The sequence below is a fragment of the Natator depressus genome, chromosome 3 (assembly GCF_965152275.1).
Source record: "Natator depressus isolate rNatDep1 chromosome 3, rNatDep2.hap1, whole genome shotgun sequence".
Lineage (NCBI taxonomy): Eukaryota > Metazoa > Chordata > Testudines > Cheloniidae > Natator > Natator depressus.
This window is the reverse complement of record NC_134236.1, coordinates 130,330,505-130,357,292: the sequence shown is the minus strand read 5'-3', so window position 1 is coordinate 130,357,292 and position 26,788 is coordinate 130,330,505. Positions and strand designations below refer to the sequence as shown.

The following is a 26,788-nucleotide window of genomic DNA, read 5'->3' as shown; positions in this document are numbered from 1 at the left end:
ATCCTCAAAAGGTATTTAGGCTCCTAACTAAATCAGTGGAAATTAGGAGCCTAAATATCTTTTGAGGATCTGGGTCTTGCTTTTACATTTCTAATTTGCACAAATGAAAATAAGATTTCCCTGCCTAACAGGGGTCTTATGAGGCTTAAGTCATTAATGTATGTCATGTGCTGTGAGAACCTAGGATGAAAGGTGACTTAGAAGTGCCTGAGTCTCTAATATTTAGGGATATTTTCTCTGCAGTATCTGTGCCTTGACATCTCCACCCCCAACCCCCTCTCTCTAGATGGGAAAGTAGAAGATGATCAAGTTGGAAAGCAATGCAAATGGGAATCTTATATTTAGTTTAATCAAAATGTTAAATTGTGGAAATTAATTGAAAATTCTCTCAAGGTAAATTTCATGGGAGATTGAGTTAGCGCAGACCCCTGGTCTGACATAAGTGGGTGGCGTTCTTTAGATGACAGTGCTGAGGTTGTGCATGTGTCTGGGTTTGTGTTAATCAGATTCTGGACTTCATAATTTCCCAAATTAAATTCCTCACTTTATTCAATTAGCATTTTAAAGATTATTTGCACTGCTTCCATCTCTGATGATGCAGAATATTACATGCATCTTTAGCTGATGTCACTGTCAAAAGGTATGTGGAGAACAGAGAACAGGGAAGCATTATGGCTGCTTGGAGAGTTCTCAGATCATGATGGCAAAATGTAAACAAGGGAATTCTGGAAAAATGATCCTTTTCCTAGAGCTGCTCAAGTATGTGAGATAATAGCAACCAAGATTGACTGGCCTAGAAGAAAACGGCTATGCTACCACTGCAGCTAATGGCTATTCCCCTCTAGCACATTAAATGGCCCTACAATTTTCTTTCATGAAAAGAGTTTAACTTCTGTAGAAAATGTTGACTTTGTTTTCACTATTAAAACACCTAAAAACCAAATACTTTTTTGATGCAGAAATGCTGCCATGGTGTCTCATGGCATCATTCTTCTCTATGGGGCATTTTCCCCTGCTGGACTACATCCCTCATGCAGTGTCTTTGCCAGGAGCTCCCATAATTAACCATGGTGGCTCAGCAAGAGGAGAAACTTTAATTCATCATGCGAAATATAGGATAGTCTCTCTGGCTAGACTATAGAGGAGAATGGGGGCATAAGGCACCATGATGGCATTTCCTAATTGAAATGTTCAGTTCTCAGCTAGAAGTTTTTGCTGTTCCCCAGACCCCCCCCTCCCCCAACGTCCCAAGAAGTCAAATTTCTGTGGAAAACTTTGATGAAAATTAAACTTTTCCAATGTTTTGAATTTTCCCATGGGGGGAGGGGGTGGGGGAGTGCAGAATTCTGACTAGCTTTACTGCTAAGCTAGTGACCTCACAGAGAGGCATGAACCTTCACGTCAGCCCAACAAGGGAGAGGTGAGGAGCTAGTGACATTACATAAGCTTTGAGGGATGAAGCGCAGCCTGTTACTGTACTTTGTATGGGACAAACCTTCTGTACAGTAGTAAGGCAATCAGGAGTATGGGGACAAAATAAAATCTTCCTTCATGGATTAGAATTCCATATAGATGTAGGAGCTCAGGATTTGGCCCTTGTCCACAGTCTAATCACCATCTCCATGCATTTTTCTTCCTGAGTTGTCTCCTGCATGGGGGGAGAAGCAGGGGTTCCGCTCTTTGTGGGACGGTGTGTGGAGCTGGCCCACGCGTCCTGAGGATCCCAGGCAGTGGGATACTTGGGCTGTCTGTATGGAAGCTGTGTGCCATTGCTGCTTCCTTAATCCCAGCGTTCTGGTACCCGAAGACATGCTGACACAGGGCTCATGCAGTCAGTGGTGGCCCTTGGTGCTCCTCTTAAAGGGAAGTTGTGGTAGCTGGTGTTCAATGATAATACAGATGAGCTAGTATTTTTCCATGAAAAAAATCTGGGGGGGTAGTGAGGAGACAATGTGAGTCCCTCTGTTCCCTTGTTTCCTTCTCAGGTCCTTGGATGTCAGGGAAAGTCCTTGGGACAGCGGGAAAATGAGGCTGTGGAGATGGCCAAGTCCCCTTCCCATGGAAGAGGGGTGCGATCTTTGTGCAGGCCTCTAGGGAATGATTAGGCCCTCTGTTACTCATCTCTTTCTCAGGTAAAGATCCCATGGAGTTCAGTGAGTTTTGCCTGAGCAAAGACTGAATAAGGATGTCAGGCTTTGGGTCATAATCATTTTAAAGTGAGAGCATGGAGTACGGCTGGTGGGATTCTGTTGATCACCTTTCAAATAGGAGACAGGAAATGCTACCAACTGTTTCCATCTCTTTCCCTGCCCCCCCCCCAAACCATTAAAGAATGAGGCACAAAGAAGCAGCCAGTAATATTTTGACTGTATTTCAAAGTTGCTGATTGTAAACAAACTTTGTTGAAGAAATAAAATCACATGACAAGATTTCAGAGTGAGACTATAAATCCAATTTGTTGTTGTTGCCACACTTCACATTTTGGACCTCAGAATTTAGCTCATGGTGTACAAAATTTGTAAAAACTTATTGCAAGCATGCCTTTGTGTAGAACAAAAACCATTGTCACAAAAATAGTTTCCCGCCACACTGAGAAATGCAGCTGTGGGCCTTACCATGCATAGGGGCCACACACACGTTGTCTGAAAGATGTGTCTATTATAAAATTGCTCTGAGAAGTTTCAAACCAAAGAGAACAAACCACGCTGTATGTTTAATCAACGGTCTTTACAGTTTCAACAGAACTCTAGTTTTGGGAGAAAATGGAAGTTTGCAACTAAAATGCAATCGTTTGTGAGCACAGCCTGACAACAGTGGTGTACCAACTGCACTTACAGAACTATGGACTATCCTTGTGTTCTGTACAGTCACTTCATTTGATGGAATGTAAGTTGCACAGGTTAAAAAAAAAATACCAATAAGGAATTATAGCTTGAAGGACTCCCTTGAAGAATCTCTATTGTTCCCATTACTACAATGTTGTTGTTCTTAATTCTCATCTTCAAACTATCCTAAGAGACTCAGTGGTGTTGTGACTCTGAGACCTATAATCGCTCTGCCTTTCTAGTCCAAACAGAGGCATAGAGTGCCACCCCTGATGGCGTCATTGTAGCTAGAGCAGCTGGATGCCTGGCTGTGTCAGAGAGATGAATCCCTGGCTTTTCTATTTAAATATGGGAGCGATAATGGGGTTGGGAAAGGGCCACAATATAAAACAGAAGGGTAGGTCATAGAGCTGAACAGCTGGGATCTCTCTGCCCTCCCAGCCTCTAATCCTTTCATCTGATCTCCTCCCAATGCAGCAATGGGCTGCTTGTATTGCTTTTCACATCATTCTTTCTGGATTCTATTGATGATTTCCCTATAGGGGGAGCCAGATCCATCCTAGGTGTGACTCCATCGTTGACATCAGTAGCCCTACAACAGGCGATGAGTTGAGCCTAACGCTTTTAGTGTGCCCTTTTTTTTTCTTTAATAGTCAACATTTCTTCTCACTCTACTAATGTATTTTTATCTCTGTATTCCCCCTACCAGATTCAAAGTTAGCTGGTAAATTGGAGAGTATGACCCAAGAATAACTAAACCAAGTTGTAAAATTAATTCCAACTGAATAATCAAGTCACGTGCAACTTGTTGACCATCAAATAAGTAACGTCCCTCAGTGTTGTGGTAAGGTGTGAGCTGCTCTTTAATCACTTTTTGCACATACTTGGACACAGATTAATTGGAGGACAACACCACAAAGTTACTTTGACAGCAAGTGGGTTGGGATTTGGGATAGATGACCCCAGTGTGACTGTCTTGACTCCAAGACAAGTCAAGCTCCAACTTGACTGTCTTGAGGCTTTTTGTTCTTTGCCCTTTGAGACCCGTGAATACAGGACAAAATGATCTGCATAAAACTGTTTATTCAGGAGGAGTCTGAACACTCTCACATGTGGAGATAGATGCAGCAGAAATGTTGAACCTCTGAGCCTCTTGGAATACCCATGGCCTCACACTGGCCTCGTCTGTCCCCCTGTCCTTGTAGGACTGAGTGTGACTCCTTCTAGAGCACCTGGCATGGCCAGGACATGACACGGGTTTGAGTGTCACTAGGCACCCTTCCACCACCTGCTAATCCAGGAAGCTTGGAACCCCAACACTGATCTCTCGGTTCCTTGTTCCCTCCACCAGTTACCATGTCCTCCTTTAGACCAGCAAGCTCCAGGAGTTAGATTTCTTACGTCTACAATCAGGTTGTCCATCCCAATCCCATACTTTTTAACAAAGGGCCGTGTTCACAGTAACACTAAATGACTAATTCTGCAGAGTGATGTTTACATTGTGACATTTTGACACTACACATTGTATGAACCACCTTGACATCTAATACAAGTGGTTATTACTCCATAAGAGTGCTATTGATATATTACCTTTTTGATCTTGTTACGATAGTTTCAATAGAGCTGCTGAGGACTACATGGGCGTACAACAGACTATGTCAAGGTCCCATCTGGCAGCAGTCATATTTATGGGAAATACTGCTGCCTCAAAAAGTGCATTGGTGGATGTGATCCCTCTGATCTCTCTCTTGTCTTGGGAAGCACTGTTGGAGCTAGGCAGGCAGTACCTTCCCAGTGACTGTGGTAAGTATGGTCTTTGCCAATTTTTTTAAAAAGATCAAAGTAAAACAGGGTATCATTTGCAAAGTAACATAATAAAAACATAGATGGTCAACTCTGTCTGGCCTCTCACCTTCCAGAATTAACTACTGCTCTAGAGAGGTGTATATCAAGAACTAGTAGGATGATTTAATGTGATCCAAGGGCATATAACAGCTGAAATGAAGAAAAGTCTCTCTTTATTTTCTTATCAGGAAAAGCTTCCTAATGGGAGCTCTGTTAGCATACAGACCAGTTTCCCAAGCAACAAGGAGGAAACCCTAATGACTGGAACATTTTAAAATTAGATCAGCTAAAGTGCACCAATTCTACACTGTTCCCCAAGGAATAGATGATCTAACAGGGCCTTTCCATCTCTAGGTTTTAATGATCCCATGAACAAAAAACAGGGAGGGCTAAGGTTAGGTTAAGGTTTAAGGTTACATCCTAACCTGGACAAGGAGAAATGTAGTAAGGAGAACTGTAAATAGGATTACATCTGAGCAGATGATAGACTGATATTTGCAAAGATCCCTATTCAAAGGCAGGCCAAATATATACATATTTTAAGCTACAACAAAGCTGCTTTGCTCTGTAAATGTTGTTGGCTCTTTGGAGCTCAGACTTAGATGAGCTTTTGGCTCCATGGGAATTCCATAGCAGAGAAGGATGGGAGATTTATTTAACCTAGACTTTTTTTATTTTTTACTAGAGATAATTGTTAGTAACTGTTTCTATTATTGGCTGGGTTGCACTACATTGTACGTTGTTCACTGGATTACAGACCCTCTCTTTCTCTCCCTGCTCTGGGCTCCCCCAGTCAAGTCAGTAGGTTTCCTCCAAAGTTCATTGAATTCAATGGGAATCTTTCCAGTGACTGCAGTGGGCTTTGGCTGAGGCTTACAATGCATTGTGAGAAATGAAATGAGTAAGGTGACTGAGTCATGTGGTCTCTACTCCAGAGGGGAAGGCCGGTTTTGTTAAGTTCCTTTCATTTATTTTTCTAGTTTAGAAAAATACATCTAGTTTGACCTCTGGGCCTATGAATAAAAACTATAAATCTCTTTAAAAATCACATGCAGTCCTAAGGACTGGGAGTTGGGAGAATCACCTCCACTTCCCAGCTCTACCACAGACTTTCTCGTGTGACTGTGGGTAAATCACTTACCCTCTCTGTGTCTGTTTTCCCCATTTGTAAATGGGGGGTGTTGATACTTCTTGCCCCCTTCACAGGGGTTCAGTGAGGGCTAATTAATGTTCATATTCTAAAGTACTTCAAGATCCTTAGATGGAAGGCATTACAGAAGTGCAAAATGTTATTACAGTGCAATATATTCCCGAAACCACCACTAAAATCAGCTCCTGACATGACCCATATCTAAAGGAAGCATAGAATTGCCCTAAGAGAGGCCTCATTACCTGCCAACTCAAGAAAGCACCCATTAGGTAGATGTTAGAAGAACAAACCTCTGTCCTAAAAGGAGCAAAGTAAGGGTTGCTGGAGGTCAGGAATGAAAATGCTGGTTTTGAGTCAGTGCCTTTGTGTAACCGTGGAAACAGAGAAATGTCTTTCTGTCCTTTGTGAGATGTATAAGAAACTAAAAATGATATCACTGAATCAATTATTTAGTGACACTGAGAAATCTGGGTTCTTAAAATATCTGTTAATGAAAAAGAGAGAGAGACCGGGATTAAGAGAGATACTTAGACAGAACGTAGCCAGAACCACTGAGCAAAAAAGAAAACGGGAGAGATGTCTTTAAATCTTTCCTTTTCTTTTCAAGTGCACAAACGGGCTGAGATAAAAAGCAATCGGGTCAGAGTTCCAGTGAGCCCTTACAATATTTTTCCACGGTGGCACAAGCTATAATACAACACTATTTGACACTGGCTTTTAGCTTCAGTGAACGTTATATAAATGTTGCACGCTGTAATGAGCCTTTTTTCAAATACTTGTCTTGACAGGACATGAAAACTCCTTGGAAGAGGTGCTGTGCATAGAATGTTGTCTGCATATCCCACTGTCTGACTTTAATTCTTTGAAGCAGTCTGCATACTGCGGTGAACAAAGAATTTCCAATGCTAGGAATTGCACACTGAATGAAAACAAATTTAACAGAAGAGGGACAACTTTCCCTCCCCTGATTTGCTCCACTTTCAATGTCCCCTTCTGAGAGGTAGAGAGAAGCTGATCTCAGGTAGTTTGCATTTCCCTCAGTTTTTAATTAATGCTGAGCTTTAAGGTCTTTACCCAGAATGGCTTGAGGATACTTAACCATACCCAATCTCATGGTACAAGCCATCACACAAACCATGTTTACACAATGTCACTGGCATCCCATGCTCGTACAAGGTCGTCAACAGTGTTCTTGTAATACTCTGACACTTAGCCCTTTGCTTTTATTGATTTCTGAAACTAAGGAACAGCCATGTATTTCTGTGGTCGGGTGCGGGAAATTGCAAAATCTAATATACAGCAAGACTATGAGGTCTGAACTGCTGTGGACACTAAATTGTTTTAACCAAGAAAAGGTTTTTGTAATATTTAAAGAGAAACTGTGAGATGCTTTTTAACAACAACAAAACCCCACAATATTCCCCATCCTTCCTCCTGCCAGATAAATATAATGGGAAAGATATTGTGGATCGGTCATTTTATTGGCATAGGCTAAGTTTTACTTTGGTGAATTTTGCTTGTAGGCTGTGAAACCTAGCTTTTAGTCATTTTATACAGGGTTGGGTGGGGGTATTTTGTTTTGGGTTTTTTTTTTTTTTGGCTTATTCTTTTATTGAACGTCTAGGCATCTTAAGGAAGCCAGTTCAAGGTCGTGGGAGATGCTTAGGGGAGGGAGTGGGGGACTGAAACTCATTGCAAAGCAATACTTTGCTTCTGTCTGTTTCCCTCCTTTATGCAGGAGGGGAAAAAAATATAATTCCCTATAATAATCAGCTAGCCACTGTGTAATCGGTCCGTCAACACCAAATCAAGGGAGAACTACTCAGGAGCCAATCCCTGAGGTAAAACTAGTACCTGGTAAAATTTTGGCTCATGCAATCTGTATCGTGAGCAGAACAAACCTGTGGAAAACTATTTTCCAACTATTTATTTATTTATTTATTTAAAAAGGTAGTTTCTGTAGTAGATGGGCCTGATCCACTGAAGTCACTGGAAAGACTGATGGTTTTGCATCAGACCCTGTGTTAGGCCCAAGCTCTGAGAGAATAGATGTAACGCATCTAGTTGGTCTGGGGCTTACTACTATAAAGTGCTGAGGACCTCCTGTGAGGTGCGGAAATCCCTTAGCTACCACTGATATCAGTGAGAGTTGGGAAGCTCAGATCCTTATGGGAGATACTCAGCATGTTGCAGATGACACTAAACTGGGAGGAGAGGTAGATACGCTGGAGGGTAGGGATAGGATACAGAAGGCCCTAGACAAATTAGAGGATTGGGCCAAAAGAAATCTGATGAGGTTCAACAAGGACAAGTGCGGAGTCCTGCACTTAGAACGGAAGAATCCCATGCACCGCTACAAACTAGGGACCGAATGGCTCGGCAGCAGTTCTGCAAAAAAGGACCGAGGGGTTACAGTGGATGAGAAGCTGGATATGAGTCAACAGTGTGCCCTTGTTGCCAAGAAGGCCAATGGCATTTTGGGATGTATATGTAGGGGCATTGCAAGCAGATTGAGGGACATGATCATTCCCCTCCATTTGACATTGGTGAGGCCTCATCTGGAGTACTGTGTCCAGTTTTGGGCCCCACACTACAAGAAGGATGTGGAAAAATTGGAAAACGTCCAGCAGAGGGCAACAAAAATGATTAGGTGACTGGAACACATGACTTATGAGGAGAGGCTGAGGGAACTAGGATTGTTTAGTCTACAGAAGAGAAGAATGAGGGGGGATTTGATAGCTGCTTTCAACTACCTGAAAGGGGGTTCCAAAGAGGATGGCTCTAGGCTGTTCTCAGTGGTAGCAGATGACAGAACGAGGAGTAATGGTCTCAAGTTGCAGTGGGGGAGGTTTAGGTTGGATATTAGGAAAAACTTTTTCACTAGGAGGGTGGTGAAACACTGGAATGAGTTACCTAGGGAGGTGGAGGAATCTCCTTCCTTAGAAGTCTTTAAGATCAGGCTTGACAAAGCCCTGGCTAGGATGATGTAGTTGGGGATTGGTCTCTTTGAGCAGGGGATTGGACCAGATGACCTCCTGAGGTCCCTTCCAACCCTGATATTCTATGTTGGAGGATTGAGCCCATCCTTTCTCAGCAATGTTCTTACACTGCAGACAAAGGAAGGAAGGTTGCTCTGATCAGACGGTTGCTATGGGAAAGCTGTCTGTTTATGAAAGTTCCAACCAGATCTCATCCCCATGTTCTTTCCTTGGTAATTCTAGCTATGTAACTAGCACCAACTCTTCAGAATAAATTTTGGCAAAATTTTGAAGTTACAGGGCACAATGAGCATGTCAACTACTCTTTACATGATCATTTAGCCAACCATGTTCGAAAAATGTTGGCCTAAAGTCAGGCATCACGATGAGGGGCTGGATTTTCAGAGGTTGAGAGTGGTGGGTTCTGAGCACTTCTGAAAATTTATTTCTGTGCTGTGCTTTAGGCAACCTATTTGAATATTTTGGTCTTTGAGATAGATTGATAGAGTGCTAATAAATACCACCTATTTCTGCCAACTACGGCGTAGTATTAGGTAAACCGACTACCTCAATTTCTATGGGGCTAAGCCTGGTTTCCCTGCAAACAAAACAGGTCTTAATCTCTTTGGGGGTCTACAACCAACAGTACCACATGATGGTGCTCTGATGTGATAACACTAGAAAGCAAATTCATGCTGTGACACACAGATGTTTTTGCTGCTATGTGATGAAACTGTTAAAACCACTGCACTTTGAAAGGCCATATGTAAAGCCAATGTTGTAATGTAAATGTAGGGTTGTGCTGACAATGAGTAGGGAATGAAGTGGCACCACTGGGCATGGCCTGTCATATCACAAAACTCTTACTACTGTTAGATTGAAATACAGTGCCAGCCTGGATCAGACCCAAGGTCCATCTAGTCCAGTAGCCTGTCCCTGGTAGTAGACAATACCAGATGTCTCAGAGCAAAGTGTAAGAACCCCATAGTAAGAAAACATGGGATAATCTAATTTCCATTAAGATTTCATCCTAATCCTTAATTAGAGATTGGTGTAAAGCCTGAGCATGAGGTTCTATATCCCTTCCAATACTCTTTTTGTTTGCATTAACTTTTCTACCTCTATATTCTTGTCTTATCCCTGAGCATCCAATTGCTCCTTTGTTCCATTTTATTACATAGAAAATGCATGGTCTTGTGTTATGATGTCCCTATACAACACAGGAACTAATTGGTCCAGTGTGGCTCTAGGCCTGATAATGAAGAGGAATGTTCTGCTAAAAACTTTTGGATGCAGGTGACTCTCCATGTGCAGATCTTCCTCCTACACAGACCTGGGCATGTGTCTGTCTTCCCAGAGGGCTGAGAGTGGATTTAGAGATCACCGTGAGGAGGGGGAGGATAATGGGGGGACATGCATTTTCCCCTTTCAGCCCCATAGGGCTTCCATGCAAAAAGCAGAATGCCTTTTTGTAAGGTCCCCACACCTGTTAGCAACCCCTTTCATGGTGGGGTGGGAGAGGAGCATGTGTGAGAAATATCCTCACAGCATTGATCTACTGGACTCGCATAGCCTGGTAGTTGGAAAGGGGGAGGAATTGAGGAGGTCTCAGAGGCTAGGCACACATCTGGTGAGGTCTGGATGCCAAGCATCCTGCTGCGTTTGAGGGTTGGGTGGGAAAAAGCAAACTCCACTATGCAGTGGAAGAATTTGGCAGAAACAGACAGTTTCACCCCCCAGCCCAAGGGAATGATCTTGTCCATATTTGGCTTCTAAATTGTATCACCCCGCCCCTGCTAGAGCCTTACTAACCATTTATTGCTTCTTATAACCTTGCTGGCAATTATGGGGCACAAGCAAGATAACTCAGTTTCAAAATTCTTCTACGTCTCTCGGAATGCCAGGGGGAAAGAAGTGTTTTCCAATTGACGTTTATCTTTCCCCATTTATGCCCCATGGACAGTGAATTTAGGCTGTTCAAACCCACATTCTCTTTATGGCCTGTTTCACTGAAAGGGTCTCCTATACTAGGAGGAGGCAGTTGTGTTCTGGGACACAAATAGTGGAAAATTAAAAACAAACCCTTCTGAACTAATGAAAACCTCTCTCCGGTCAAGTAAAGTTTGTGTGAAACTCCCCCCGCCCCAAATCCAAATTTTGGAACAACTACTTGTGCCCCATAAAAAAACGAGCAATGACTAGCACATAAAACTCCCATCAAAGTCAGAGAGCTTTTCTATTGCCTTCAGTGGGAGTTGGCCCAAACCATCCACAAAGAGAAGTTGCATATTATTTGTACCCTGTAAATTAGTGCATTCCCATATGTTCTACCATACTAAAGTTTTAACTGTAGTATGTCTTCTAGTTTACTGGGTTGTGGGTTTAATCAGTCGATAATAATGTGATGAAGAAAGAGCAGTATTTTACTCCAGTGCTGGGGTTTTGCCTCCTGCTATCAGATCTTTCTCTCCTTTTGCTTTCCCCATTGAAGTGTCCTGGTGGCAGCGAACCCAGTATTGTGTTGAAAACATTCAGCCAAGCAGTCTTGTCAATACTGGGCATTGGCACCAGGCTGCACTAATTCTTAACAGTTCTAGCTTCCAGAGAGTCCCTCAGAACAAGGAAAGCATTTGGGTTTTGTTCTGCTTCAGTGAGGTCAATGTCTGGTTGCACCTGAACTGTTTTTTACAATGACACACTATTTTTCTAAACATATAATTTGCAAAACTACAGCTACTGTGACGCATCTCAAATTCTAAGAAGGATTCCTACAGAACACCCAACAGTGAAAACACAAAACGCACTGCTATCGGTGAACAATTTTTTCTTGCCAAAAGTGTGTTAATAGGAAATGAAGAACTAAGATGAAAAATGTCTTGATATTTAAAAAAAAAAAAAGGGGGGGGGGAATGAAAAATATCCATAGAAATTTAAGTAAAACAGTCCATTAAGGTAGATCTTAAGCAACACTTAGAAGAACCTGAAGCTACAACTGAAATGAAGGAAAATCTAGTTGTTTTAGTTGTTACACTCTGAGATGTCTCACCCTGCACGCAATATGGAAGCTATGGTGGCAGTCAGTATGATCATTTATTTGTGAAACTTTATGTATCAATTCAGCTTTCCCCATGATTTTTAAAATTTCACTCAGACCTTTTTTTAAAAGGTTTGCCAATATGATTAATTTTCCCCTAAACTTTTTATTCCTGTACTGCAATCTGATTGCCTTAACACTTATTTAAAAAAAAAAAAAAAAAAAAAAAAAAAAAAAAAAAAAAAGCTCTTAACTGTTACTCAGTCTTGGCTGTCTTTGCTTGTTACAGGTCAATCTGTCAATATGTGTGTGAAGAACATATAAATCTGTTTCTCTTTAACCATGTCATGATTCCTTACAAGGTGTCAGACACTGTCATCCATGACACATAGCTTGTCCCAGAGTTAAAGAACTCCAGACAAGGCAGAGTTTTTGTAATGCCCACCTAGGACCACTGAGCTACATCCCTTTGTGGCAAGCTCGTGGTGAGCCCTATGGAAGCCTTACGAGATGACCCTGTTCAACAGATATGGCAGACAAATGGCTACTAACTTAAATCTTTTTGGATGGACAGGTACTCGCAGAGCATTCACAGATGCAGTTGTGTGTTGACTTTTCCTGTGGCTCTCTCTGTAGGACACTCAACAATCAGCTGCTACTTTTAACAACGTCTCCACCCCTCTACTGGCATCACTGTCATTTTCCTATAGGGAGCGGCATTGGTGATGTCATGACATATCCTGCTTTGACATTCCAGAGCTGTGGTCTCCTCTTCTGCTCCCCCTCCACCCCAGTCCTAAGCCACAAGGAATAATGCATCAATGAGAAGGTGAGGTGTCCTCCAAGCCCAGCAGCTCCTTTATAAGTCTCTCGCCAAACTGTGCCCGGCTGTACCTTTTCACATGATAGGCATCTGACATTTTGTACAGGATGTAGGCATTGTTTATGGCAATGCTGATGGTAAACCAGAACACTTGTTGCCAGGTCTTGTTTGGTTTATGAGAAATGAAATACCTATGAAAGGAGGAGAGAGGGAAGAGATAATCAACATTCAAACCCTTCTACGTGTGTCCTGCTGGGAGGTAAGAAAAGTGACCTCAGACATTCTGCAGGCCCAGGAGCTCTCATTGGGACACTATGCCAGCTGTTCATTGTTACTGTCTTAAGGGACATGTTCAACAATATGTTTGATAACTCTTTGTTGTAGTAGTTATGAGAGTCTCTAGTCTCCCTTTTTGATGCAATGTTTGGTTGTCTGTCTTGCATTTTTCTGCCCTCATCAGAAAGTCCCAACTCTAGGGTTGCCAATAGATCACATCATCAGGGCAAAAATGCACAATGGAAAAGGATGGAAAAGGCCTGTTTTGGTCACCTAGCAGTGCAGGATTGGTCACTTCAGTACCTTCAGTCTCCATCCAGTTTTCAGTGTGCCAAGTGGTGGAGCTTCCACCACTTCCCCTGGCAACCTATGCTGTAGCCAAATATATCTCACTTGCTGGAAACTTTTCCTGAGATTTAGCCTAAATTTCCCCTCAGTTAACTTCATACCATCAATCCTACTTCATTCCCTTGTACCACCCCAAATACTCATACACTGATGTTCACATCCTTCCCATACTTGTAGACTTGTGACTCCCACCCCATTATTCATTGGCTTGCCAATTTGTATTAACGAATCCGGTTAATCCCTCTGTCCCAATGATTTCTCTTCTCTAAACTTCCTCCAGTTGCTCAATATCTTTCTGGCAATGAGATGCCCCAAATGGAGTCCACTATTGCAGTAATATACAATATGGCAATATAAAGTTTGCCCCTCTCTCCCAAACAAGTTCCCCAAATAGTGCTCAGCAGGCAGCTCTTCCCCTTACAATACTCCACAATGAGGCATTTGGTCTAGATCCTCAAAGATATTTAGGTGCCGAACTCCCACTGAAATCAGTGGGAGTTAAGCACCTCAGTACCTGCTGTCCTAACTGCCAGAGAAAGTGGGTAAAGCTCTAAGAGCCGTGTTCTGGTTACAGTTTTCAAAACTGCTTCAGGTTCAGCACCAAATCACAACCAGGTCCACCAGCTAAAACAGCAAAAGCCAGAGGTCCAGATTTGCTGTACAGCACCAGCTGCTGTGAGCCTGGGGAAAGCTTATGGCTTAGTAAGCATTCTTTTCTTTGTTGAACCAAACCATGATGCAATTTGAATTTATCCAGAACCCATTTCCTTTGTTTTAAAAATGGCACATTTTACTGACTTCCTGTCTACTGAGAATCTGCATGTGTATTTGGAAGCAACAGACCTTAGGGATGGGGGGAGGGCCCAGTCAGTCACCTTGCGCATTGTCGTCTTTGTGCAGAACTGTTTCCTTAACCCTTATATTACTGAGACCTAATGCTAGGCTGGCGGTTGTATACAGCGATTAGGGGTGAGCTCCACAAAGGGACTTTGGTATTGCAACATCGAACACTATGGCATCTAACTTCTGGGCACCTAGAAAATCAGTGGAACAACCCTGTGATCCGCAAAACTGAGTTAAGCGCCTAGGCTCCCTATAAAAGGAATGGGGAGAGACCGGTGCCTAAGAATGTGATCCACAAAGCCAGCATGCTAGGTGGGGAATGGCCTAAGCTAGCCATTGGGAGATGCCAAGGGCAGGGGTGTGTGCTAAGCCTCAGGCAGAGGAGGGAATTGAATGTGGGGGTCTGATCTCCCAGGGGCATACTCTAACTACTGAACTAAAAGTTACAAGCTCACCGCCTCTTTCTTTGGCCGGATTTTGAATGGGACCCAATCCAATCGTGCTCAGAGGCTACCTATCCGATCAGGTCTCTCACATGACTTAGATGGCTGAACACTTGTCTTTCCCTGGTTTGTGACTTACTCTAGGGCTTAGGCAGATGCCTAGAGGAAGGTACCGGCCTGCATGCCCAGAGGCAGAAATTTAGGCGCCAATTGAGTTTAGGCATCTACAAGGTTCAGTGGAAGTTTTGTGGATGGCAGTGGACCCAAGACTGGGACTTAGCCAGCTCAACCTGCGACTTAAGCACCTAACGCCTTTCATGGATCCCACCCCATGTATAGATGTAATAAAATATAGCTCATAAAATGGCTGCCATAACTGTGCTTCACTGAATGCTATCTGCCAAAATACACCTGTGATCCAGTGTACGACCAGAAAGGAAATACATGGAAATGTCTATTTAGGGTCATCATCCAAGCTGAGCAAAAAGCGCTAACCAAACCGCCTAAATCGTGAAAAGTTTATTTTTAAAGAAATTTCACGTAGTCATGCAGCCTTAGCAAAATGGTCATGTAAATTTGCCAAGTGAGGCACAAAACCTACTCACGTACTCTTGCCATTAGGATTATCGGGGCAAAAAAAATGTTGCGAACCCACAGGAAGACAGCTACTTGTCCATGGCAAGAAAGCTTGTGTACAGCTGATTAAGGTGCTCTTAGCAGCACAGGTAAGGAACAGGATTTTTTAATGGCCTTTTAGGCAAATAATATCCCTTAAAAATCAAGAATACAAAAACAACCCCAGATAGGCAAGGAGGAAATTAAGAATCTGTGAAAGGACCTGCCCAGCTCCAGGGAAAGTGCAGAGGCTGCTAATTATGGAGAGTCCTGCAGCTGATGCTCACTAAGGGTAGACCTAGAGAAGGCAGCTATAGCAAAGAAACAGAATCTCTCTTGCTCTTGTAGTTATGACCTGGATCAAAGCTGCTGTAACTGGTGCCTGGGAGCAGCTGGATTATAGCATGGTGAAGCTGGTGACTGACAGGGTACTAGAAGGCAGTAGAAACACCTGGTAGTCTTAGGCTATGTCTACACTACCACTTATATCGCACATGGGTGTGAATATTCCACCCACTGGGCAACACAAGTTACACTGACCTAAGCGCTAGTGTGTCTCCCACCAACATAGCTTCTGCTGCTTGTGGAGGTGGTTTTATTATGCCAACAGGAGAACTCTCTCCCGTGAGCACTGAGTGTTCACCAGACGCGCTGGTTTGGCCCTAAACCCAAACTTTAGCCTAAACCTAATGTGGATCCACCACCACCTTGGTTCTTCTCTCTCAAATGGCTCTCCAGCTATGTCATTTAAATACTCCAAGGATGCAATTCTCCTGGTGTTTTGCCTGACGAATGGACAGACAGGAGTATTGCAGTGCTGTTTTGGATCTGGTCCAGCTTTGCTGAATTATGCAAGATGTGAAGCGGGGAGGAAAGGATATTCTGAGTTTAATCAGTACTGTTGTTCATGTCTAACTCCTACACAAATTCCCAAGATAATGGTCAGCAGTGCAGCTTGCTCCCCTTAGGAAAATCATATGCAAAGAAATAGAGCCTGCTTCCACTTGTTCTGAAGTCTGAGAGTTTTGCCATTGAATTTAATGAGGGCAGGATCGTGCTCCTAGTCTCTCCTCAAAATCCAAGAAAGGTTCAAATGTTCCAGTAACAGGGGATTCACCCACACACCATCCCACCCACTTACTTGCTGTATTTGTCGTCATATTTGCAGATATAGCTAAGATGAGCAGCAAAAGCTTCTACTGCCAACGGGCATGGGATCTCGCCACTTTTTCTCTTAATTATAACTCCTGCATCAATTACAAAAAACAAAACACAGCCGTTGAGTCTTAACTGTTGTGTTAGCATCAGTGTTACCCCCGATAATACCCTGTGTCTGAAAAGGGGATCTGAGATCAGCTACTTAGTCTGCCAGCACGAGCAAGACTCCATTAATCGTTAGAACTTCTATGCCGAAAATAAACCTTGTGGATCCTGAATTTGCTTTCCTTCTCCCACCCCTCTTCTCAGTCCAACTGGCACCTGGAAGATTGTATCATATACCTTGCTAGTAGTGTGCATGCCAAAGCAGCTGTGTGGAAGATGCAAGACAGGTTGGTTTAAAAAAAAAAAAGGGTCAAAACACAAACTTGAACTCTTTCCAGAGCTCCAACTATGGGCCCTTCATGGTGGGGCACCTGTTGGTCAGACTTCATGTGGTGGTGATTGCTTCTTGATGCACCATTATCTTGCTTCAGAGTAACAGCCGTGTTAGTCTGTATTCGTAAAAAGAAAAAAGAAAAGGAGTACTTGTGGCACCTTAGAGACTAACCAGTTTATTTGAGCATGAGCTTTCGTGAGCTACAGCTCACTTCATCGGAGTGAGCTGTAGCTCACGAAAGCTCATGCTCAAATAAACTGGTTAGTCTCTAAGGTGCCACAAGTACTCCTTTTCCATTATCTTGCTGACATGCTAAATCCGAACTTGCAAAAGTTCAGCTTTGATTCACTGGGACAGAATGCTGTGGGTTTGGATTCTGGTGTGTACTGTTTGTCTAGCCCTTCTTCATGGACTGTGACACTAGCAGGTACTGAAGAGCAATGGTTACCATGGGATGTGATGATCACCTCTGTTGCAGTTGTAAGCCTTAAGGTAGTGGGGTCTACAGGGAGCACTGCAAGCCAAGCAGCTGGTGCCAGACACAGCTGCAAACTGTCTTAGGCTGGTGTTATATGCTGCAGATACCACCTGCTCACCATGATTCATCCTTAGGGTGAGACACTTCCCCTCTTCCCAGCTGTACTGCCTCCACACTGTCTTTGCTACTGCATTTGTATCCAGATCTCTCTCACTCCTGCAAGGAAACTGATGAGACCAGTGGTCTGGAGAAGGGAAAGGTTCATGAAGCATGGTTAGAAGTCCAGTCCAAGCCTGCCTGGTGTGATGGGGTGAAGAGTCAGAGAAGCATTTGTAATTAATTTCCAGATGTCTTGTATGAAGTTTCTGCCGGAGGCACTTGTCTGTGCTCTGTTACCACTCCGTGCCCAAGGAAATGGGACTTGTGCTCATTTTGTAAATAAACCATACTAAGAAAATACTGGACTCCACGTCACTGAGTTCTGCTTCAAACAGGGACACTGACGCACCTGTTGCTGCTCAGCAAAGGGGCAATACAATTTGCCAGACAGCAGTAGGTTTGGGGGCCTCAAAGGTCATTTTCCTGTTTGTGTCAGATTTCTGCTCCAGAGTCTGGTATTTTCTCCATATACATTTAGGGTGGGATCCACAGAGGGACTAGGGTGTTGCAATCCTCAGCATCATGGCACCTAGAAAAAAATCACAGGAACACCACCATGCTCCATAAAGCTGAGGTAGGCGTTTATCTCACCCCATTCATTACACAGGGAGCCTAGGCACCTAAGAATGTGATCCACAAAAGCCAGCATGCTAGGTGGGGTGCAGTCTAAGTTAGCTAATGGGAAATACCAATGAGGGCTGGGTGCGAATCCCCGCCCCTCTCTTGGAGATAGGGGCCTCTATATGGACTGCAAGGAGCTGCCTAGCTCTGCTTCAGGATCCATGAACGGTAACCAGCCACCTCAAGTCAGGCGGCTTAGGCACCTAACTAATTTCTTGTGAGAATGAGGTAGGCGCCTGCCTCACTCCACACACAACACCCAGTGGTGGTAATGCCACCACCTACCCCATAATCTTTAGCCCAATGGTTAGAGCAGAGATGTGAGGAAAACCCAGGTTCAATTCCCCACTCCCTGCCAGAGGAGGAGAGAAGATTTGAACAGGGGTTTCCTGCCTCTCAGGAGCATTTGTAAACTACTGGCCTATTTGAACATGGGGCTCCCCCAATCTCAACCTGTTAAGGCTGTTTCACTGTGACTAAAGAATGATTAGAGGCAGGGGACGGGGCCTGGGGTCTCCTGCCTCCCAGGTGGATGCCTTAACCACTAGACTACACAACCATTCCCCCTCTTGTGTTCTCTCTGGCCCAATGATCGTTCCACTCTGGATAAATACTTAAATAGTCATGGGGCCAGAGAGTGAGAGCCTGGGTGTGAGTGAGGGAATGACTCTGTAGCCCTTTGCTTAGGGTACCCACCTGGGAGGTGGGGCTTCAAAGCCTGAGCCGTAACTTCCAAGCACTATCTACACAGCTATTACTACAGTGCTATCATGAGCTTCACTAGCACGGTCACTCTGGGCTGGGAGGCTCACTGCTGTGGGCTGCTTAGACATAACCCCAGCGACTCCAGGGACTAATGTCATCAGGCAGCTTTTTTCAGTTTTCACTCTGGCCGGACTAGCCCCTATGTTGACTGGCTGTTTGTTCCATCTCCCTCCCTCCCAGTCATGTCACCCTCACACCACCTTGCCTCCATGCTCCCCTTCTTCCTGCCTTCTCCCTGTCTTTGTCTTTCTGTTTAAATGTATCCCCTCCTAACTAAAATCCTCCCAAGGACCCACTTTTAAATCAAGATAGGATGTTTTGCTAAAAGGTCTGCTCTAGGAATGATTGTGGGGAAGTTCTCTGGCCTGTGCTATACAGGAAGTCAGACTGGATGATCAAAATGCTCCCTTCTGGCCTTGGAATCTATGAATCGCTCCTTGGGGGGAAAACTGTGGCACTAACATGCTGTTTGCAAACCATCATTCTGTTCTCTCTGCAGGTGTTTTCTATTCTTTTCCCTTAGGCTTTGTCTTTCTGGTGTATTTAAACTGTAAACTCTTCGAAGCAGGGACTGTCTCTCTCACTCTGTATGGTGCCTAGCACAATGGAACCCTGTTCTTCACTGTGTCCTAGGCACTATCCTAATTCCTCCTGGAAGGCAGCTCAGCTTGGCTGAGGTTACTGAGACACATAGGATTAAGGTGCCTTGTGCTTGGTCCCACTTTTAGTCACTGTCTCAGTTTGGATGAGATCCCAGAATCCTCCTGGCTCTCTGGTCTTTCCTGAATCTTCTAAACCATTAAATTACTTCATAAGACATCCAGACCAAAATCGTTACTCATGTTTTGATTACAGGCTTGAGAATTAAATTGCTTTGGCTAGAAGTCCAGTTCCCTCCATTGTCTTTGACAAGTCCCTTATGACACCCTACTTGGCAGGCCCTGTTTTGAATGTAAGACTCACAGCACATACTAGGTGTCATATTTATGACTGATCCATATGACTATTTATTTGAAGTCTTTGAGTGACAGATTTTAATGAGTCCCAAATGTTGTTAGAGCAGAGTATGAGGCATAATAAGTGTAAATATAACATGGGGACAAAGGAGGGAAAAATCCTTAAAGCTGACAAAACCAATATTTCTTATTGCCCTCAACATACCCAGTAAGGGTGTTTTAATTTTCTTTGATGGAATAGTCCTTAAAGATCTGACTGTGTGAAGACAAGACTGTCTTTCCCCTAGTAGGTCTGGAAAGTATAAGATCTGTTTAGTGCAGGTGTTTTTGGTGAAACTTTTTTTGGATTTTAGAATTTCCTTTGATTCGCTTTCCACCATTCACTTTCACTAAAAATGTGTGATTACAGCTACATGGGCACCATGTACTCCATCTTATTTTCCATTATAGACTGCTTAAGTGTTTCTATTTCTAGAATGTGAATAGGTTTATCTTCTAGCACAGAGGTGGGCAAACGTTTTGGGCCGAGGGCCACATCTGAGTGGGGAAATTGTATGCAGGTTGGGATGTGGGAGGGGTTGGGATGTGGGAGGGGTGCGGTGTACAGGAATGGGCTCAGGGCAAGAGATTGGGGCAGAGGAGGGGTGCGGGGTGTATGAGGGGGCTCAGGGAAGGGGGTTGGGGTGCGAGGTACAGCAGGGGGCTCAGGGCGGGGAGTTGAGGGGAGGGGTGCAGGAGGGATTCGGGCTCTGGCCTGGCACCGCTTACCTAAAGTGGCTCAAGGGTGGCAGCCTGCCCTGGCCCCATGCCGCGCTGCTCTGGGAAGCGGCTGGCACCACGTCCCTGCGTGGCCCCTGGGTGCGGGGAGCACAGGGCTCTGTGTGCTGCCCTTGCTGCACCGTCAGGTACCTCCCCCGAAGTGCCTATTGGCCACGGTTCCCTGTTCCCAGCCAATGGGAGCTGCGGGGGGGGGGGGGGCGGTGCCTGGATGCAAGGAAAACGCACGCAGCCCTCTGCCCCCCCGCGCCACGGTGCTAGCCGCTTCTGAGAGCGGCACGGGGCCTGCGGCACCACAGGGGACAATCCCACGGGCTGGATCCAAAGTCCTGAGGGGCTGGATCCGGCCCACAGGCTGTAATTTGCCCACCCCTGTTCTAGCACTTCACAAGCTTGGTTCAAGCCATTGGTAGGAGGGGGCCTAGCAAAGTTCTCCAGAAGGAGGCTGGGGTGGCACAAATTGCTCAAAACTTTGGCACTGCCTTGGGAATCCCTCTGGTCAACAATGCTCCAGTAGATAGCCCTGGCTGGGAGGTGGCATGGCCAGGATACATGATGATGTGCTCATTCAGCAGACCCCCATAAGGTGTCTTTGCTAACAGGGCTCCTATATAGCCCTTCCCCTGGTGGAGCTCCCAGGGAAGTACTGTGTTGCAAACCCTGCTTGATCTTTCCTGGGTTGTGGAGAGAGGTGGGCAGTGCTGCTAACTCTTGTGATTTTTTTTTTTTTAAATCGCAACTCTTATGATAGTGTGTGTGGTGGTTTTCCCTTAATGCTCCAGCTCCTGGCATCATGTGATTGTGAGAATCTCAGCTTTTATTGGAGGGGGGGGAAGTGAGCCACGGTTACAGAGAAGCTTGAAAATGTGACCCAAGCGCATGCTAAAGCTTCAGCCACCAGAAGGCAAATAAAACCATCCAAAATGTTGGGTTTTTTTGTTTTTAAATTATGACTTTAAGCCAATCCCTGACTCGCGATTTTTTGAACAGTAGGGTTGGTAATACTAGGAGCAGCTTTCATCTTCTGTGGTGTGCAGGGGCTGCTGTTGGGGTGTGTGCACCAAGAGGGGTGAACAGAGCACTGCAGGTTTGAAGTTCTGTACGGATATCATCTAATAAATCCTCAAAGTCCCATGATGTAAGGCAATGCGTAGACCTGAATTTCCATAGTTTTAAAAGGTCTGAAGTATAATTCTACTGCAACGCCTTCCCCCATCAGACCCATCAGTGAATTCTCGTAAAGGGCATTTGGAAGTTTAGGGCCAAAATCCTCAACTAGTATAAATTGCTGAAGTCATTCAGTTTGTTTTATAATAAATTATTCTGCTTCCCTCCAGACTTTCAGGTTCTGGCCCTTTTATGAGCTAAACATTTCAGAGAACTAATTCAACGTAAGCAGCGAGGGCTGCTCCTCTGCACAGCACCCTCTGGGCCCAGAACTGAGCAGGAAAGAGCCTACTTTGGGGGCACTAGTACCCATGCAGTGACTTTTTCCTCCTCTGCCCACTCCCATTTGTGTGGCATTTGGGAAAGGAGGGAAGACACTGCAAGAGGGAGCCAGCCAAAGACTCACGCCAGCAGGAGAAGCTGTTAGAAGGAGCCTCACAGTGAGTGCTGGGCTACTTCCACAGTTTTGACGCTGGTCGTTCTCTGCCCTGTACTGATTGGCTGTTTGCCCCAACCCCTCCTGCCCCCTCCCATGGTCTGGTCACCTCAGCCTCACTCCCTCTGCCTTCCACATTCCTCAATTTCATCTCCCCTGCCCCTTCCCCCTCTCTTCAATGATTCCTCTCTTTATCTGTTTAGTTAACCCCCCAAATACCTAAACACCACCCAAAGTTACACCCATAATCACCCCCCCCACAAATTGTGGCACTAACATGTCATTTGCACCCCATCACTCTGTTCCCTCTGTTTTGTGTTCTATCCCTTTCCCCCGCTGTTTGTCTGTCTGGTCTATTTAGGTTGTATGCTCTCCAGAGCTGGGACTGTTTAGTACATAGGCATGACCATAATACAGACAGTAAATTTTTTAACTTCTTCCCTTAAACTACTTGTTTAAGAAAACAGAATTTTGTTTTGTTTCTTAATGTGGAGACAACACTTAATGTTTGATAGCAGAATACGCAAGTTACTTATTTGTGCAGTACTGTAAACGAAAGGCTTTCAGTCTTTAGCATTCATGAGGATGTATTCTGACAAACTGGTTCAAAACTTTCATAATTCACATGCTACATCTAAAAATGGGATTCGTAGATTGGTTTTGACGAGCACTTCTCTGCAATGCCTCTCCACAGACTTGAGTGGAGTTTGTAGTCAGGACACAGGTGAGATTCCCTTTCTCTGTTTTTATTTTATGTAAAGTAAGTAACTAGGTCACTACTTGTTGCCTCCACCTTTGCTGAAATCCTCATCCATGCCTCAACTCGCTCTTGTCCTCACTATAGCAACTTCCTTCTCATGTCCCCCTGGGTATAGTAAGCTGCTGCCTATTTTAGAGGCAAAAAGCTGTGACACCATGGCTCCATTCTCAGACTGTTCCACTGGCCCCCATTCACCTCATGCTTCAGTTCAAAGCTGCCTTCCGTTTGCTTATTCCAGTCTACATCACTGACTTGTCTCTCCCCTCTTCCTTCCCCACTCAATCCACGTGCTCACCAATGGCTTTGCTACAGTCTTGCCACACTTTGTGTGAAAGACTTCTCTTCTGTGCTCCTGACATTGGGAAGAGACTTCTTGGGCCACATCCTTAGTTGGCATAAACTGGCATTGCTCCGTTCACTTCAACTGAGAGATGCCAATTTACACCACCTGGCAATTTGACCCTCTACCAGTCTCACTAAGTCTCTCTCCTTTTTCAAATCTCAACTGAAGCCTTTATCTTTTCTCCCTAGCCTACATCTCACATTGTTTTCTCTCAATCTGCTACAATTCGTTCATGCATCCGATGAAGTGAGCTGTAGCTCACGAAAGCTTATGCTCAAATAAATTGGTTAGTCTCTAAGGTGCCACAAGTACTCCTTTTCTTTTTGCGAATTCGTTTAATGTTCTTTATCAAGAACCCCTGTGAAGCATTTTGGTGAATATGTACTTCAAAGATCTTGCATACCATACAGGCTAAACTTTGTAAACCATGATCATGTTCTGTAAATGTAACTACATGAGTTTATACTGGCTGAGGTTCTGGCCTCATCTATGTACCAGTGTGAGACTTTACACTGAGATGGGTCCTAAACATGTGCAGATTTTCACACCCATGCATAAAATTTGTTGCCTGTGTCTGCTCTGCTTCTGTTAAAGGGACATTCAACCAGTTTATTTGTAAAGGTGGTGGTGACTGTTAAGCTTTATAAATAGATTTTTCTTTTCTGAAACTTGTTTTTAGTAATTGTAGCCGAAGACAGCAGCTTTGTGCTAGTGCATGAGAACCAGGTGATGCTCATTGACTTGACTTCGGTTTAATTACTCCAGTTGCATTGTCCAAATATGCAAAAAGCAAAGATAATAATGACCATAAATTAGCTTGTTGAACTTAATTCAATTTAAATGTAAGGTCTTGTTAGAAAGGCTCTAATTCTGTACTGAGGGTGTCTTGGAGTCTGAGTCTGAAAATATACAGTAACTTTATTTAATTCCAATCGAACTACTCATGTGTAACTTCTTTCTCATGTGTGTTTTTAGAATCAGGCCCTAAGACACCAACCCTTTCAAGTTATCTGCTTCTCTTTTTAGTTAAATAAATGTTCTCTTGTGACATATAATAGCATTCAAAGTAGTTACCAGTTCCCTAGCTCATTCTATTAAGGTTAGGATGTGTGGTGAGTTCTGATAAATGAACCCCCAATTCCTGTGAGATTTAGCCATATGGTGTGGCTATGCAACACTTAACTACTGTGACTGGCACCTGAATACCCTAAATTCTGTGCAAGTTTTTGCGAATGAGGGTTAAGCACCAAGTTACCTTTTGTAAGCAGTAGCACCGTAAATTTGTAAACATTTAACATTCTTTCAACTATAATTTTGCTTTTTGTATTTTACTCACTTTGGGCAATAGAACTACAAGAGACTTTAAATGGACGAACTACTCTCTAAAAATGTCCTTTCATGTTGGATTTTGTAAATATTTTTTCAAAACCTATACTATGCCTAAAGATCTTTGAGTCCCTTAAAAAACCCCTCCCCTATTAAGATCAATTTCAGCTGAGTCTTCAAGAAACTACTCACAAGCTAAACTACTCCGAAATATATCTTTGGCTGTTCTGGTTTTCTTTTTAGCAGCTGCACCATCAGTTGAGTATGCAACGGGAAGACTCTTGACAAAAGCCATTTGTATGTGACAAATGCCTTTTAAATCCATAGGAAAAACTAATTGTAGAATCTGGTCAAAGAGTTTTAATACTTGGTATGGTTCTTATTGGTCCAAATTTTTTATGCATTTAGGAGTTACTCTTTACAAAGACTTATCATGCAATTATCCCACGAGACACCTTGTTACATATAGTATTTTAACCTCCGTTACAACTCTCTACACCAGCACAGGTCAGCTGGGATATGTATAACACCAAAAAGGAACAGCTCTCTACTGTGCCAGCTAAAGGAGTAACTATTGGCTGGTAGCATTACTAAACTTTTTTAACCTTTATGCAGAGAAGACATCAGTTGCAGACAGAACACTTTTAGCCAGGGCTAATGTAGATTAACTAGTACTTTACGGACAAGAGCAAACCCAATGGAAATAAATTGTAGCATTAATGATCATCTAGGATAATTATCAAGCTTCTTGTCTGGCATTATCAAACTTACTAAGTGTCGTATCTTGCCTTGTCACCTATTTTGAAAAACTTGGTCACAGTACTTGCAGGGATACTGCTGACTGCTCACCTTGTTGAACTGGAGAATAGGCATTAGTGAGAAAACGAAAATGCCCTTTGTTGTACCAGCAGATCAGGGACATGTTTCCCTTCATCTTTATTCTGTACTGCCCTCTGGACTGAGGAGCATCTGGGTTATGCAGCATTGATGGAGGTAGGCCTGTGCAGTCACTTTTCCTGGAACTCAGCAACCCGCAGCAATAAATTTCTGCACATGAAAGAGAATAAATTCTCATCAGCACACAATCCTATAGGTTTAGACAGAAATGACAGTGGGGCTGTCTGACCTATTTGACTGGAGGAAGAACTGGTCCTAAAACTAAGCCAGTAGATACATAGGTTGGCCAATGGCCGAGGATTTCCCTGTGATATCCGGGACTACTCTTTCTTTTCAGGCTCCAGGAAGAAATGCATTCAATACACAAGTCCAGAGAGCCAGTTCTCCAGGTGATTAATATGATACACAGGGGTTTAATTAAAACGAAACTAAAAGGGAGAATATAGACTGAGTAGCTGAACTTCCCAACAGTGAGATCTATTAGGTTGTGAAATCTCCTCCCAGGGAGGAGGTCACATTGCTTGGGGCATTTAGCATTAGACTGGACAAAGTAGTGGAGGACATGCTCTCTTCCATGTTTAACGATGCTGACAAATTGGAAAAAAGGCTTTGGCCTCCTTAAGTTGTCCGAAATGACCCCCATGGTGCCTTTAATCCTAGTGGCTGACAGCTTTTGGTGCTAGCAGATGACAATTTCCTAGCAGTACAATCTTGTCAACGCTCATCAATTCTACCCTCCTTCAACCATGACAAAGGGACTAATGAGTAAATTCATATGTTGTGAAACCCAGACACACGTCTCACTCTAGCAATCAATGCAGCTACGTGAGAATAACCAAAGCATTTAACGCACATTAATAACAACAGTGCCTGCCTTGTGTTGAGTATGTGATAAGAAAAATATCAGAGGGTTAAATCTTCCATTCATCTGATTAATGTAAAGAGCATAGAGTAATAGAATTTCTTGCTATCAGAAGAGAGAAACTCTGCACAGGAAATTTAGTCAAAGAAATCCCCAAATCAAACAGCTGATCAACTGGATTAAAGGATCAAATCTAGCTTTGGTCAAGAGTCAAATCTTTCAGTATTGAGATACTCTATAATCTGAAGCAATGCCCTCTTCCTGATGTGAGCTTTACAAAATTCAGGAAATCTTAAATCCAAATCTCCTTACTGTCTCTCTAGGCTTTGTTTTGACTATATGGAGGGAATCAGAGTACACACATCTGTGTGTATATTATACTTAGACTGATCCACTTAGGTTTGTGTATTCCACTTAAACTAAACCAAAGCTGCTATTTCAGGTAAAACAAACTAGGTCTGTCA

At 43.7% G+C, this 26,788-nt stretch overlaps 1 protein-coding gene across 1 annotated transcript in view; it reads right to left on the bottom strand.

The window, feature by feature from the left end:
- Window positions 1-2,370: 2,370 nt before the first annotated feature.
- The window catches only part of PGBD5 (piggyBac transposable element derived 5), a 99,439-nt gene continuing 75,021 nt past the window's right edge, over window positions 2,371-26,788 (bottom strand). Inside the window, exons 5-7 of the mRNA XM_074948818.1 lie at window positions 25,415-25,612; window positions 16,322-16,427; window positions 2,371-12,846 (exon numbers count right to left, since the gene is read on the bottom strand). Of these exons, the coding sequence (XP_074804919.1) occupies window positions 12,651-12,846; window positions 16,322-16,427; window positions 25,415-25,612 (500 nt within the window). The 3' untranslated portion in view covers window positions 2,371-12,650. The remainder of the gene's footprint in view (window positions 12,847-16,321; window positions 16,428-25,414; window positions 25,613-26,788) is intronic.